This window comes from Chenopodium quinoa, unplaced genomic scaffold (assembly GCF_001683475.1).
Source record: "Chenopodium quinoa cultivar QQ74 unplaced genomic scaffold, ASM168347v1, whole genome shotgun sequence".
NCBI lineage: Eukaryota > Viridiplantae > Streptophyta > Magnoliopsida > Caryophyllales > Amaranthaceae > Chenopodium > Chenopodium quinoa.
Genome location: NW_018744693.1, coordinates 3,211,634 through 3,226,550, shown reverse-complemented (window position 1 = coordinate 3,226,550; position 14,917 = coordinate 3,211,634). Strand labels below are relative to the sequence as shown.

The 14,917-nt window shown below is 35.4% G+C and overlaps 1 protein-coding gene and 2 long non-coding RNA genes across 6 annotated transcripts; 1 reads left to right on the top strand and 2 right to left on the bottom strand.

Moving 5' to 3' along the window:
- Nucleotides 1-1,700: 1,700 nt before the first annotated feature.
- LOC110702392 lies at nucleotides 1,701-2,523 on the bottom strand. Of its 2 annotated transcripts, XR_002507459.1 has the most exons (3): nucleotides 2,506-2,523; nucleotides 2,276-2,434; nucleotides 1,701-2,157 (listed from the first exon to the last, which is right to left on the bottom strand). It is a non-coding gene; the product is annotated as an uncharacterized LOC110702392 (long non-coding RNA). The 2 variants fall into 2 exon arrangements; XR_002507458.1 differs by lacking the exon at nucleotides 2,506-2,523 and having other exon boundaries at nucleotides 2,276-2,456.
- Nucleotides 2,524-3,648: 1,125 nt separating this feature from the next.
- LOC110702613 lies at nucleotides 3,649-7,836 on the bottom strand. Of its 3 annotated transcripts, none has more exons than XR_002507499.1 (4): nucleotides 7,660-7,832; nucleotides 7,149-7,374; nucleotides 4,286-4,593; nucleotides 3,649-4,179 (listed from the first exon to the last, which is right to left on the bottom strand). It is a non-coding gene; the product is annotated as an uncharacterized LOC110702613 (long non-coding RNA). The 3 variants fall into 3 exon arrangements; XR_002507500.1 differs by lacking the exon at nucleotides 3,649-4,179 and having other exon boundaries at nucleotides 4,187-4,426; nucleotides 4,542-4,593; nucleotides 7,660-7,836; XR_002507498.1 differs by lacking the exon at nucleotides 3,649-4,179 and having other exon boundaries at nucleotides 4,187-4,593; nucleotides 7,660-7,834.
- A 3,784-nt stretch (nucleotides 7,837-11,620) lies between these two features.
- LOC110702326 (protein FAR1-RELATED SEQUENCE 1-like) lies at nucleotides 11,621-14,389 on the top strand. Its single transcript, XM_021880030.1, has 5 exons — nucleotides 11,621-11,695; nucleotides 12,035-12,794; nucleotides 13,009-13,338; nucleotides 13,660-13,710; nucleotides 13,794-14,389. The coding sequence occupies exons 1-5, from the start codon at nucleotides 11,621-11,623 to the stop codon at nucleotides 14,387-14,389; spliced, it is 1,812 nt and encodes a 603-aa protein (XP_021735722.1).
- The last annotated feature ends 528 nt before the right edge of the window (nucleotides 14,390-14,917 follow it).

Below are 14,917 nucleotides of genomic sequence, written 5' to 3'. Positions count from 1 at the left end.
CTCAAATCATATCCATCACTCCATTCAAGTGGAATATTAGTATGATGTAACCACATTTCAAGCTCAACGAACTCTTATGTGAGGGAGATCATATACATAAACTAGAGCAATTCTTTCACTTTCTCCGATCCTTCTGTACTTGGACATTTAAAAGGACTAGTTGTTGGCCCGCGCGCTACGCGCGCGATCCCCCAATGTGATTTCGTCTCCATGATTAGTGTGTAGTTAGTTATAGTTTATGTGTTAATGAAATTTAATTTTGCTAATGCTCACTTTAGTTATGTTATTATACATAATGATGCAGGCATAGAGGCTAAAGTGGGTAGCATCGGATGGCACGCAGTAGGCATTTGAGCATGCTGTTAAGGGGAATGGCTGTCAAGATATTTAGCATTTTTTTATAACAAAAAGATTGTAAGAAATGGCTATTAATATAGTTTTAGTATTGTAATAGCTTTATTATCAACTAATCAAATCATTACAGTTTTCCCCTAACATTTTCTTGAATATAGTATTGTTTTTTTGGTGAACATCCTCGAGTATTCCTTTCTTTCTGTAATCATCAGGCTTGATCCTCATTACCTAAATTGCACATAACTAATGCTTGAAGTAAAATTGGAGTGGCTTATAATATAATGTCAAATTATCCATTATTAGAATAAAATAAAGTGTGATCCTGAAACCATTATTTATATAAATAGAAATTGACCTCTGGAAATGGAATAAGTAAATTAAATTAATAATTTATAAGAATTAGATTTAATTCTTCAAATTTTAAATTGTAAACAAACTGTAAAGTAATTCAAGCACTACCAAATATTTTTGACATGGACAACAATTGTAGTAAAGTATTAATTTATCATTATGTAAAATTGGGTGGTGCGATCAAGGTGATTGGAGGATTGACAAAGATGGTGCAATCAAGGCGATTGGAAAATTGAGTGGAAGATTGGCACACTGGGTAGTGCGATTAAGGTGATTGGGGGATTAACAAAATGGATGGTGCGATCAAGGCGATTGGAGGGAAAAATATTAACTCTACAATCCTTTAATAATAATGAATGCTACTTCAATTTCAATTACTAACTATGTTAAGGAATTTCTCATAACAATGCAGAAGGGAAAAAGGAGGGGAAATCATGAAAAATTGCACATGTTCACTCAAATGTAATTGCTACTTAAGTTATAAAATACAAGATTTAACACAAAGCATCAATGACGTTGTTCTGCAGCACACCCCACAAAAGAGTGAAGAGCTTGAACTCTTTCGACTTTTCAGAATTTTTTTGAGCTTGAACTCGGTAAAGAGCCTCCTTCTCGATCTCCTCATTTGCCCTAAAATTAATCATAGCAGACCAACAATAAGAAATACGATCACTCTCATACTCAACTATAAACCTATCGAAATCTGCTGTCCTTACCGCATGCTCAAATCTCATGCCTAAATTATTTACTTTATTTTGCTTCAAAATGTCAGCTAACATGAAGCCAAATTCATCCTTCCAATCCCCCACCTAATTTTAGAAAGGAAAATCCCATTTCAGAACAGATTATTTATTTTAATGCCCCATGAACATTAATTATCTGTAATCAAAATACAAAGTAGCAAAAATCCTACAAAATCAGAAAAGCATAAACACAGAAAGTAGCAGCTTAAAATTCACATATATTGTTTGAAACCACATGTACCCACACTGGAATTAACCTAAAAAATTAGTGCGTAGAGTAATAAATCATCGAAAAATATTTCATATTGCTTCAAAATGTCAGCTAATACGAAGCCAAATTCATCCTTCCAAATCCCCCACCTAATCTCGCACCTGATTTAAGAAAGGGAAAATCCCTTCAAGCAAAGGCCATGTCTTATTAGAGTATACTCACCACCACAGGCCGCATAACACCAATATTGCTGGCCAATCATGGTAAATCCCTTATTCAATTAAATAAACAATAATTTATACCTGATTCAATCATACATTTCCTGTACATAGAAACCTATAAAATGAAGAGTGCGGACAAAGACCTTAGCCACAATTTGCACAAATTAGCTGGAATTATAAGAGTTTTTTTATGGAGCCTTGACAACTGAATCAGAGGTAACCTTTTGTGCCTTAAGAGAGACATCCTTTACCAATCGAGCCATTTTCAAGACAGCCCCTGAGAATGAACCAAAAGGAAATGTCATGAGGCAATGTTCCCACAACAGTCAATTTTGCAGTGTTGTATGACAGTAGAAAGGCATGAAATACTAATGATTCACATCTATGAAACTTACCAAAATCTTTATCGACACTTGCAGCATGGAAAGTTCCATATTACACCTATCCATTTTAACCTGGACTTTACATGATGTCCGATTACACAGGTTGTCAGATACACAAGCCGATCTCACGAAGGACTCTCATACCCTACACTTCTGCTGCCACTTGTTATACTTGCATCAAAAATAAATTTATTAAGTTACAAATGACAAATTAGGGGAGCACTTATATTAGAGATCTTCACCTGCACTTGTCACTATCAAGATTTAATTTTCCAGGATGTGATTTCATATCCATCCTGTTGCTGTTCTCTTTTTCAACTCTGTGGCAATTAAACCTTTGGAAGAAGTTCTTGGCTGCGTAGCTTGCTGCAGGTAGGTTCATGCTGAGCAGACTGACACAACCTCGCTGATGGCAAAATTATCAGGGTTAGAAGCAGCAAATAAACTGTGAATCTTCATATCACACAAGACCAGTTACATGCACCCTGAAAGTTAAGTTCATCTAAGGACACAAAGGCAACATGTAATAGCTTGCCTCCCTTCTAATTTGTCTACAAACTTCAATCATGATACTCAAACTAATATTTACAGTAGAAAATGATCAAATACACAAATGTGTCATCCACTTGTTTGTAGTAAAGCAAGATGATCACAAACACATATAATATCAACCAAAACCACTACTCATAGAGAATCCTGCTGCAGAATACTTAGCAAGAGCTCGTTAATTACATTAAAGCCCTCAGGTTAGAGTTTTTGAGGGAACTGGTCCATAAATTATATTTTCTGAGCTTTTATAAAATAATTTATAAAGTTAATTTGAAAATAATAAAATTTTAAAATTAAAATCTCACCCTGAAGGCTTTCTAATGTTATCCCACATCATGACATGGTTTCACCTTCTTTCTTTTCTGTTTTTTGCTCCTTACTAAATCTTTCAACCAAATGTCCAAGACTTCTACTTAGTGAAATTCTTAGCTTTATAGAATAAGGATACTGCCAATTTATTTTATAACATTATCAACCAATTTCATAATGCATGGTTAATTGAGATGTCCTGAAAAAATCAAGGTAAGACTGGAATTTTATGCATAGAATAGCAAGGTGCCAGGGTTTGATTCTGTAATTTCTAAATTTGGCAATATTTAGTTATTTATTCACTTTCATGAGAGTCAAACTAACATGTAATTAACCCTACACTATTATTTATAATGAATTTCAAAATAATAAAATTTATATAATAATAATAATAAATCAGCCCAACTCACTAATTATTTAAAAAAATTCTTAAGCAATGATCTTAGCAACACAAAGAAATATTCAAACTTCAACAAATCAAACATAAAGCAATGGTACACAATTCGAATAACATTCGGTATGGCCTAAATTTACCCTTTCATTTTAACCTTCATAATGCTCCATTTCAAAAATCACCCAAATAGCGCAAAACCGGATTAACAGCTACCAAATAACAATCAAACCAACAATTTTCTTCGAAAACTAAATTAGCAAAACCAATCCATACAATTTTGCAGAAAACCCCACTTTAATATTAAAAAACATTTCTTTGCAAAAATTAAATTAAAAACTGCAAATCTCATGCAAAATACACCCATGATAGTAATTGAGTCATTCCCCTTAACATTTGGGGGAAATCAATTACCCTTATGTGATAGATTCTAACATAATCACGCTTGTGAAATCAATTACCAAGCTCACTCAAACATGCTCCATGGTTAAAATTTAGGGGAAAAAATAGCAACCGCTTAGAAAACTTGAAATTTAGAAAAATAGAGAGAAAGAAATTACCCGAGAGTTGCAATCAGCACGATCGGAGGAGGAGAAATAAGGGGAATTGCCTAGAAGCATAGTAAAATTTACAATCACCATTGACGGACTTCCTTCGAAACCCAATTCTGCAAAATAATCAAATTGCACATTAATTTGATTCCGTTTTCTTTTCCTCGTAAATAAGATAACTAATAAATTATAATCTTAGAATAATATGTAATGAAAACATACTAAACATCTCCATTGAAGACAAATGGTCCCCTTACAGCAAAATAAGCACCCACTTCATTAGTTAAAAAATTCAATCCACTAAATGGTTGAGAATGATCAAGTGATTTCTGATTCACTAAATATCTTGAGATATCCCCCTTTCTACGCAATAACAAATGATTAAGATTGAGTAAGCTCCACCAGATACAAGAAAGGTGAAAGAACTTATGGATACTCAACCAGGGTAAAATTTGAAAAAAGATAGCAGTTCCTTCACCTGCTCACAAAGTGCACATAGTCTTCCAAGTGCCATTTTCCCATCATCACTTCTGGTAACAACAGCAGTTCCAACCCGTTGGTATCAAGAGACAAGACCAAAATATTAAAATTAGGCAGGAGAAAAAACTTAGAGCCTGTTTGAAGAAAGGGGGGGTAGAAGCTTGAAACATATCACTTCAGAGACAAATTTAAAGTAGAATTTAAGCAAGAATTTCTCTTCCCCTACTTTTGTGGATAAAATTCAAATCTTTATTAAACCAATATAACAGAAAGAGATCATCAATACTTAATAATCCAATAACCATCATCTACTGAACCTCTGAAGCGTGAAATAAATTGAGTTACAAAATATTTCCCGATTTATTTATTAGTAGTTCAACTAAACTCAAATTCTAGCTCCATGATCATCATCTTGCTTTCTTACAATAGTTCAGGTTAGCTTCCACCACTTATCCTTCAATTTCCCCATCATCTGCATTATCCCCCCCCCCAAGTCATTTCATCTACCACCATTTTAGAGTAATCTTACTTCGTTGTTGTCTGTGCCGTACTTTGAAAGCTATATCTTTTAGTTGCAGACTTGCAACAACAACGAACTACATATTCTTCTGTGTTTAATTTCCAATTTTCTTTACTCTGATAAGTATAGTAACTGGTGAGCAAGTGCTAAAGGGGTATCACCAAAAGTCAATGTCAAACTTGCATATTCTTACTAAACTAACATAGATTGGAAAAAAATACATTGATATAACAGAATTCTTTCGCAGCTTCAATGAATTCCGCCGAATTCTTCACCGTGTTGTTTAATCAAACAATCAATTAACCACACACAACAAATTAAATAAATATTCACAAATAAAAAAAAAATCAATCAATTGAATACGAAAGTACCAAGCGAAGGAGAAGAAATAGCGGAGCAGGTGAGGGAGCGGCGAAGACGAAGAGGTTGATTGGAGCGTCGGAGATGAACGCTGGAAATGAGCGGGAGGAAATCCGACGGTGGTGATGAGGAGAGAGAGGAATGCGAGGTGTAACAGCTAGGGCATCCATTGACCAGAAAAATCAGAACAATAAAAATTTACAAAACTCAGCATCCCAACCATTGTTGGACCCAAACCTGAGAAATGGCCACAAAAACCAAACTGAAAATTGATTACTAATAACAATTTAAGTTCTCTGATCATTCAACTACCAATTTAATCATAAAAATAGTTAGCAAAAATAAAAAATCGAACAACTCAATTAACCTATTTCATCGATTCACCAGCAAATATAATCAAAAAAATACAGAACAAAACCCCTATTTCATACCAGAATACAAAACAAAAATCCCATTTCATCATTTCACAAGAAAATAAAATTAGAAAAAATTGAAAACAAAAATTGAAGAAGAAGATCGTACCCATAAGAGAAGTATCGAGAAGGCTGTGAGCAAACAAAACTGATCAGTTGGATTGGTTGAAGATAAAAAATGAAATAAAGCAAAATAAAAGTAGGAGATGTGAGGATGAGGACTGAGGAGAAGCAAAAGCAGGTACGAGAGAGAAATGGGGGCAACTGAGCGTGGGAAGTAAAGAAAAAGGTAGGGGCCAAGAAAAAGCTAGAATGCCAAAAGGAAATGACCAAAACAACCCTGGCAATTTGGTCAATCAGAAAAAGGGGCTAAGGGCAAGCGGGTCATTTCCCTATTCATAAGGAACAGTAAAATGGGGAATAGTAAGGGTGCTTGGGGCTTTTATATACGAAAGTACCAAGCAAAGGAGAAGAAATAGCGGAGCAGGTGAGAGAGCGGCGAAGACGAAGAGGTTGATTGGAGCGTCAGAGATGAACGCTGGAAATGAGCGGGAGGAAATCCGACGGTGGTGATGAGGAGAGAGAGGAATGCGAGGTGTAACAACTAGGGCATCCATTGACCAGAATAATCAGAACAACAAAAATTTATAAAACTCAGCATCCCAACCATTGTTGGACCCAAACCTGAGAAACGGCCACAAAAACCAAACTGAAAATTGATTACTAATAACAATTTAAGTTCTCTGATCATTCAACTACCAATTTAATCATAAAAATAGTTAGCAAAAATAAAAAATCGAACAACTCAATTAACCCATCGATTCACCAGCAAATATAATCAGAAAAATACATAACAAAACCCCTATTTCATACCAGAATACAAAACAAAAATCCCATTTCATCATTTCACAAGCAAATAATATTAGAAAAAATTGAAAACAAAAATTGAAGAAGAAGATCGTACCCATAAGAGAAGTATCGAGAAGGCTGTGAGCAAACAAAACTGATCAGTTGGATTGGTTGAAGATAAAAAATGAAATAAAGCAAAATCAAAGCAGGAGATGTGAGGATGAGGACTAAGGAGAAGCAAAAGCAGGTAAGAGAGAGAAATGGGGGCAACTGAGCGTGGGCAGTAAAGAAAAAGGTAGGGGCCAAGAAAAAGCTAGAATGCCAAAAGGAAATGACCAAAACAACCCTGGCAATTTGGTCAATCAGAAAAAGGGCTAAGGGCAAGCGGGTCATTTCCCTGTTCATAAGGAACAGTAAAATGGGGAATAGTAAGGGTGCTTGGGGCTTTTATATACGAAAGTACCAAGCGAAGGAGAAGAAATAGCGGAGCAGGTGAGAGAGCGGCGAAGACGAAGAGGTTGATTGGAGCGTCGGAGATGAACGCTGGAAATGAGCGGGAGGAAATCCGACGGTGGTGATGAGGAGAGAGAGGAATGCGAGGTGTAACAACTAGGGCATCCATTGACCAGAAAAATCAGAACAACAAAAATTTACAAAACTCAGCATCCCAACCATTGTTGGACCCAAACCTGAGAAATGGCCACAAAAACCAAACTGAAAATTGATTACTAATAACAATTTAAGTTCTCTGATCATTCAACTACCAATTTAATCATAAAAATAGTTAGCAAAAATAAAAAATCGAACAACTCAATTAACCTATTTCATCGATTCACCAGCAAATATAATCAGAAAAATACAAAACAAAACCCATATTTCATACCAGAATACAAACCAAAAATCCCATTTCATCATTTCACAAGCAAATAAAATTAGAAAAAATTGAAAACAAAAATTGAAGAAGAAGATCGTACCCATAAGAGAAGTATCGAGAAGGCTGTGAGCAAACAAAACTGATCAGTTGGATTGGTTGAAGATAAAAAATGAAATAAAGCAAAATCAAAACAGGAGATGTGAGGATGAGGACTGAGGAGAAGCAAAAGCAGGTAAGAGAGAGTAACGGGGGCAAGTGAGCGTGGGCAGTAAAGAAAAAGGTAGGGGCCAAGAAAAAGCTAGAATGCCAAAAGGAAATGACCAAAACAACCCTGGCAATTTGGTCAATCAGAAAAAGGGGCTGAGGGCAAGCGGGTCATTTCCCTGTTCATAAGGAACAGTAAAATGGGGAATAGTAAGGGTGCTTGGGGATTTTATATATGTTATAGAATTATGTCAAATTAAAACACAATGGAGGGTCATGGTAAGGTTGCACAACGAACATATATATTAATTATATAAATAGAGTTGATATTCAAGGCATATGTATAGTATGAACAAGAGTTTGAGAAACTACTTCTCCCAATGGTTTTGGAATGGAATTTCTTATGTACATTATAGATCAAGCCATCAGAGAGTGAGGGATAGCTATAATAGGGATAGCTCAAGTGGTTAGAGCTTCCCTTTTGATTTCGAGAGATTCTAGGATCGATTTTAATTCCCGTCCTTTATGGCTCTCTAAACACCAAAATAAACAGCATGTCTTGTGTGTGACAAGTCATACCGTGTGACCACCTATAAAAGAACAAAGTAACCCGTATAATATTAACTGAGTAACCCCTATAATATTGACTGAGTAACTCCTATAACACTAACCAAGTAACCCTATAACACCGACGAAGCACTAGTAGAAAAATAGTAATTAGCACTGCTCAATGGCCATCGGTTTTTAAAAACCGGTGGGGAAAACAAGGGGGGAAACAAGGGGGAAAAAACGGGATTTTTAGAGGAGAGTATTGCCACTAGTTTAAAACAAACTGGTGGGAACAATAATAATCTCACCGATTTGAACCGGTGCCAAACCTTAAAAAATAAAGCCGGATTTTTTTGGATTATATAAAACCCTCAAGCCCTAGGTTTCTCTCTCATCCCTTTCACTCGCCGCTCTCCCTTTCTCTCTCATCCCTCTTTCTATGATATTTCATTATTTCATCTCCTCTTTCCGTTTCATCACTTCTCTTTCTTCGATCTCTTTCTTTGGACTTCTCTTTCCCTTTGACTTCTCTCCTTCTCCCTCGTCGCCCTCCTCTTCTTAAACCATAGGTAGTGCCATTACCATCACCGCAGCCACCAAGACCGACATCAACAACAAGTTTTTATGGTTTTCAGGTCAAATTCGACCATGAAAACTCTAGATCTAGAGTTTTTATGGTCGAATTTGGCCTCGTGAACCGAATTTCAAGCTATGAAGAGTTGTCGAATGAAGATTTGTGTGTTTTTTTTAATTTTTTTTTTCATTTTTTCGGTTTTTGGATGGTTGGTGATTGGATGGATGGTTTTTCATGGCTGGTGGGTGGTTTTTAGTGGGTGTTTGGGTGGTTTTTTTTTGTGGCTGGTGGGTGGTTATAGGTGGTTTGGTGGTGGGTCGTGGGTGGTGGGTTGTGGGTCGTGGGTTGTGGGTGGGGAGTTGGGTAGAGTTTTGGTTTGGTTGTGGGTTCGGTAAGGGTTTGGGTGGGTCTGGGTGATGGTTTTACGGTGGGTGGCGTGGATCTGGGCTAGAGGCTGGTGGCGTGAGGTGAGGGCTGGGGTCGGTTGGAGCTGGTGGTGTAGGATGACGGTTGGTGGTGGTAGGGGGTGGTGGGTCGTGGGTGATTTATATATATCTTGTAGATTTATGTATATTATGAATATTTATGTAATTTTTGTATGTAATTTTGTAGATTAATGTAACTTATGTATGTACTTTTTGCAAATTTATGTTATTTTTGCAGATTTAATTTATATATGTAATTTTGCAGATTTGATTTATGTATGAAATTTTGCAGATTTGATTTATGTATATTATGATTATATTTTAATGTTTCCTGATTTTTAAGTAAAAAAAAATATTACTTTTGGGACAGTATTGCCACCGGTTAACCAGTGTCAATACTTGTTACGTTTTTGCTACCGGTTTTGAACCGGTGGCTTTTTATTAGATTATTGCCACCCCTCAAATGCCCAGCGGTTCGAAACCGGTGGAATAAGGGGGTTTGAACCGGTGGACATTTGTCTTTTTCTACTAGTGAAGTAACACCTTTAACACGGATCAAGTAACCTCTATTACATTACGAAGTATCCCCTGCCATACGCTGTGACTAGCCACATATAAGACTTGTGTTTCTGAAGTTGATAAAAATCTTCTACATATCTAGCTAGATGTTAAGTATAATATGTTGAAATTAAATTATACAAAGTATATAATAGAGATAAGAGGGGGAAGAATAACATAAACCAACTTGTATTTAATCCATTTGTAAGGTTACATCATAGGACTTTATTTCTTTAGAGCTGCTCTGCTCTGCTCAAATCAAATCTGCTCTGATCTGGTCAAAAGAAATCTGCTCTTCTCTATTTTCAAATAATAATTAATATTCAATAATAATAATAATAATTAATATTGTATTGATGATAATAATTAATTATTTTGAATAATTATAATAATTATTAATAATAATAATAATTAATATTTATTAATCATAATAATTAATAATAATAGTTATCATTATTAATATTTAATAATTCAAACTATTAAGAATTAATATTTAATAACATTATTAACTAATAATTTCTAATAATTATAACAATTATTTCAAATAAATAAATAATAATAATAACAATTAATAACAATTTCTTTTATAAACATTTGATATTATATTCACAATGTGTAGAAAGATTATATGTATGTGGGTATTGATTGTTAGTTCATTGAGTTGAATTATTTTTCAAATATTTCCGTACAATTTTAGAATTAAAAAAAGAGGTTGTTTTCAAGTAGTACTTTGTATATCATTATTATTTTTATGGTTAAAAATATATTATTAAGACAAATTTATAAGTAAAATCATTATTACTCATTAAATCATTTTATTTTAAAATTTTGGTGAAATAAATATAAGTAAACCGTTGTATTTTATCTTTCTACTATTAACATATGTTAAATATGGTATACATATATTTATGTTTTCACTCACCTAAATCAATGGTATATGCACTTAGTAATAGTAATAGTAATAAAACAACATTAATAATAATAACACTGATAATAGTAATAAAAAAAAAAAATAATAATAATAATAATAATAATAATAATAATAATATTAATAATAATGCTGAAATTTGCTCTGCTCGGCTCGACTCTGCTATCCTGAAATCTGCTCTTCTCTGCTCTGCTGACCCCTGCTTGGCTCTGCTCTGCCCATAAGCTCAAAAGAACAGGGTCTTAGCCTAACAAATTAAGTTAAACTTAGGAACGAAGAAAAACTAGCTAGTACGTGACCCACTAATAAGAAATAAACTTGATTAAAAAATATGTTAATAAAACAAACCCACTAATTATTTGTTGCTAGATAATATAGGAACTTCTTTCAAAAAAAAAAATATAATATAGAAACTAACGAGGAAGTATCACCCCATACCTGGTATTGGCTCCCCGTGCCCAATACCCAAATAAAATAATAATATTTTTAATTTAAAAAAAGAGAAATTAAAAAAGGTTGGGTAAAAAAGTTAAAGTTGGGTAAAAAAAAAAGAGGACTGAGGAGAGAGAAAAGACCTTGGCCCCAATTATCTTTCATTTTCCCGCGAAATTCAACTCCGGCACCGGCGTTAGAGAGAGAACTTGGCGCGACGCTATTATTTATGGTGATTTTTTTACGATTTTGTCGGTGAAATCTGCAGTGCGGCCTGAGGAAGGTTTGTTCAGTCCATTTATGCAATTTTGTTAATGTTTCAAACTTAGGGTTGGGAAGTAATGTAATTTGAAAATGTGCTTCTTTTATTGTTTTAGAGGAATAATTGTAAATGGAATTGAATGAAGAGGAGGTTGGTGACCATGAAATAGAGGTGTTGGATTTGGATCTGGAAGTTGCTGAGGAGGTAATGAATTGTTGCTTTTTGTGTACTGTTTAGGGAATGGACTGGTATAATTGTTTGAATCATTTGATATTGTTTGTAGTTATAGCTGTGATTTTTGCAAAATTGAAGCTTTAGGGGTATGTTTAGTGTTGGAAAGTTTATATGCGTGGTGATAGATATGGGATAGTTGTTAGTGTTGTTTATATAATATAGCTATGATTTGGTGTTTGTATTTGGCTAGTATTGTTTAAATCTGTTACAAAGTTTTATAGTTAACTTCATAATAAATTGTAATGCATGAGTGTTCTGGTTTAGGTAATTGATTTAGTTGTGATAAACTGTAATATATGATTTTTACAGGTTGGTGTGATGGACACCCCAGTGGTTGATGTGTTAGGGTCTGGGGGTGTGTTTGAGGATGGTAATGATGGTAATGCAGCAACAACACCGCTTCGGTGTGTTGTTGAGAGTGATGAAGGGGCTTATAAAGATTTGCTTGACCATCCTCAAGTTGGTATGGTTTTTAGTAGTTGGGAGGATGCCGATAAGTTTTATAGGAAATATGGAAAACAAAGGGGATTTGGAGTATACCGAGCTGCTGGGAATTTCAAGATAGAGAATGGGAAAACAGACAAGAGTAAGAGGAGGAGCTACATTTGGCATTGTGAATGCGCTGGTAAGGCAGACTTGCGTAGAAGAGTAAACGAGAAAAGGGTATATGGTGGTGGGTTATCTTTGGATCTAAATAGGAGGAAGACTAAGAAGTGTGGCTGTCCTGTGGAAATGAGGGCTGTTTGTAAACCTGATGGTTGTTGGGAAGTGAGGAAGGCAATCACAGCACATGTAAATCACAATCCAACTCCCAGAAAGTCTCGATATATTTCTATGTATCGGCAGGAAGAAATTATAAATGCGGTTAGGAGGAGGTTGTTCAATGATTGTAGTGCTGGTACTCAGGTTACACAAGTCCATCGTAGTTTAGCAAAGGAGCGAGGTGGGGTAGAGAACATGGCCCTTACGGAGAGGGACTTGAGGAATGTACTGGCTCGTGAGAAGAAGTTGCAGATGATGAGGGGGTATGCTAATGCCATGCTTGCCTATTTTGACAAGATGTGTTCTGGTAATCATAATTTTTTTCACAAGTACAGATTAGATGATGAGGTGGCTAACGGATGTGATGTGGGTGGATGCTCGTAGTAGGGTAGCTTATGAAGAGTTTGGGGATGTAGTCTGTTTTGATTCGACATATGTTACAAACGAATACGAGCTACCTTTTGCAAATTTTGTGGGTGTAAATCACCATGGATAGACCATTCTTTTGGGTTGTGCTCTAGTTTCCAATGAGAACACAGAAACTTTTGAGTGGTTGTTTAGCAATTGGCTTGATTGCATGGGTGGAAAACAACCTGTAGGGTTCTTGACAGATCAATGTGCTGCAATGAGGAAAGCTCTTAGTAATGTGATGCCCAATGCCAGACATAGGTGGTGTTTGTGGCATATTGTGAATAAGTTTGGTACGAATCTTGGAAGCTATGCTAACAACCAGGAATTTCATGATGATTTACTAAATGTTATTTATGACAGTTTAAATGAAGATGAGTTTGAGCTGAATTGGACATTAGCAATGGAGTCTTATGGACTTGTAATGGATGAGTGGCTCTTAGGTGATTTTTATTTTCCCTAAGACTATACACTTATTCTAGAACTCTAACTTTCAAGAAATGTACGAAGTATAATGCTTCGTAGTCAGACCATAGAGTTTTTGATTTGCATTCACTATTTTGCTTATGAAGTTTATAAATCATTCACTATATATTTATAAATCATTCACTCTAATTTAATCAATGATCATTCACTATATATTTATAAATGTAAGAAAGGTTTATATCATTGCAGTTCATATCAATCGAGTCCTCTATTTTATTTCTCTCAAAATTGCCTAGTATGTTATTATTTATAAATCAGTCTTGTTTTTCATAAATCAGTCCTTGATATCAGTGTTGATGTGCATCCTCAAATCAGTGTTGAAATCAGTGGTGTTTTGCTTAAAGTGATTTGAAAATCCTACAAGAGTCCTGAATCAGTGAAAATGGTGACAAATATTTATGATCATGTGTAGGTCTGTATGAGGAGAGGCATATGTGGATCCCTGCGTACATGAAACACCTTATTTGGGCAGGGATGAAGACCACGCAACGTTCAGAGAGCATTTATAGTTTTTTTGACAAGTACGTGAAGAGGGATACTCGTTTGTACCAGTTTGTGGAAAGGTACTGTGATGCCATGGAAAACAGGGCAAACGCCAAGAAAGAAGCCAATGCAAACAGCGCAATGAGAACGAGGCATGCTATAACTAGTTTTGCATATGAGAAAGCCTTCCAGAATGTCTATACGGATGCAAAGTTCGTTGAGATACAGGAACAATGCACAAGGCTTATGTATTTGAGTGTTGTTGGGAAAATGGAGGTGTCTGACAGTGTTGTGGAGCATTTGGTACAAGATAGGGTCTGGTTCTTTGATAAGGTGTTGAGAAAGGAGATTCCTATGGATAGGAAGATAGTGTACTCTGTAACTTTCAACTCCGAAACCAATGATGCATTTTGTGAGTGCAAGCTTTTTGAATGTCATGGAATCATGTGTAGTCATCAGTTTAAGGTGTTTGATGATAATGGGGTAAAAGAAGCCTTCAAAATATATATTGAGGTGGTGGCGTAAGGACGTCCATAGATGCCACACATGGGTCAAGGTTGCATACCATGATCCTTCCGAAACCGATGAAGTAAAGAGGTATGATAGATTAATGGTCCAGTTTGAGAATGTGTGTCTCAAGGCAGCCAGCCGTCCAGAGTATGTTAAAATTGCATTTGATGCAATAAGCAATCTTGATAAAGCATAGGATGATGCTATCATGAAGGGCAGTGGCACCGATACTATCCAAAAAGATGTTGAATGTGATAATACTGGTATGGAATCATCTCCATCGGTGAATAAGGATTTTGTTTATAAGGATTCTGATTCTGTGATGCTGCATAATGATTTGGGTGATTCTGTTGTCAACGAGAGATCTGCATTGGGGCTTAATGAAATATCAATTGACCCATTACATAACACTCCAACTCCAATGGAGCTGGTGCCAAATGAGGGTGGGTTTAATTGCGGAAGTTCTGTGAATGAGAACATTTCTGCTGGTGACGGATCAGTGCAAAAGCCGTTGTCTGTTGGGGATTCTATATCTCGGAAAAA

What these genes read in the sequence shown, in the direction of transcription:
- LOC110702326 (XM_021880030.1), top strand. Translation starts at nt 11,621, where the DNA reads ATGGAATTGAATGAAGAGGAGGTTGGTGACCATGAAATAGAGGTGTTG. An exon ending in TTTTGACAAGATGTGTTCTG is followed by an intron (nt 12,795 to 13,008) that starts GTAATCATAATT and finishes GTTGTGCTCTAG; the next exon opens with TTTCCAATGAGAACACAGAA. An exon ending in AATGGATGAGTGGCTCTTAG is followed by an intron (nt 13,339 to 13,659) that starts GTGATTTTTATT and finishes TTCATAAATCAG; the next exon opens with TCCTTGATATCAGTGTTGAT.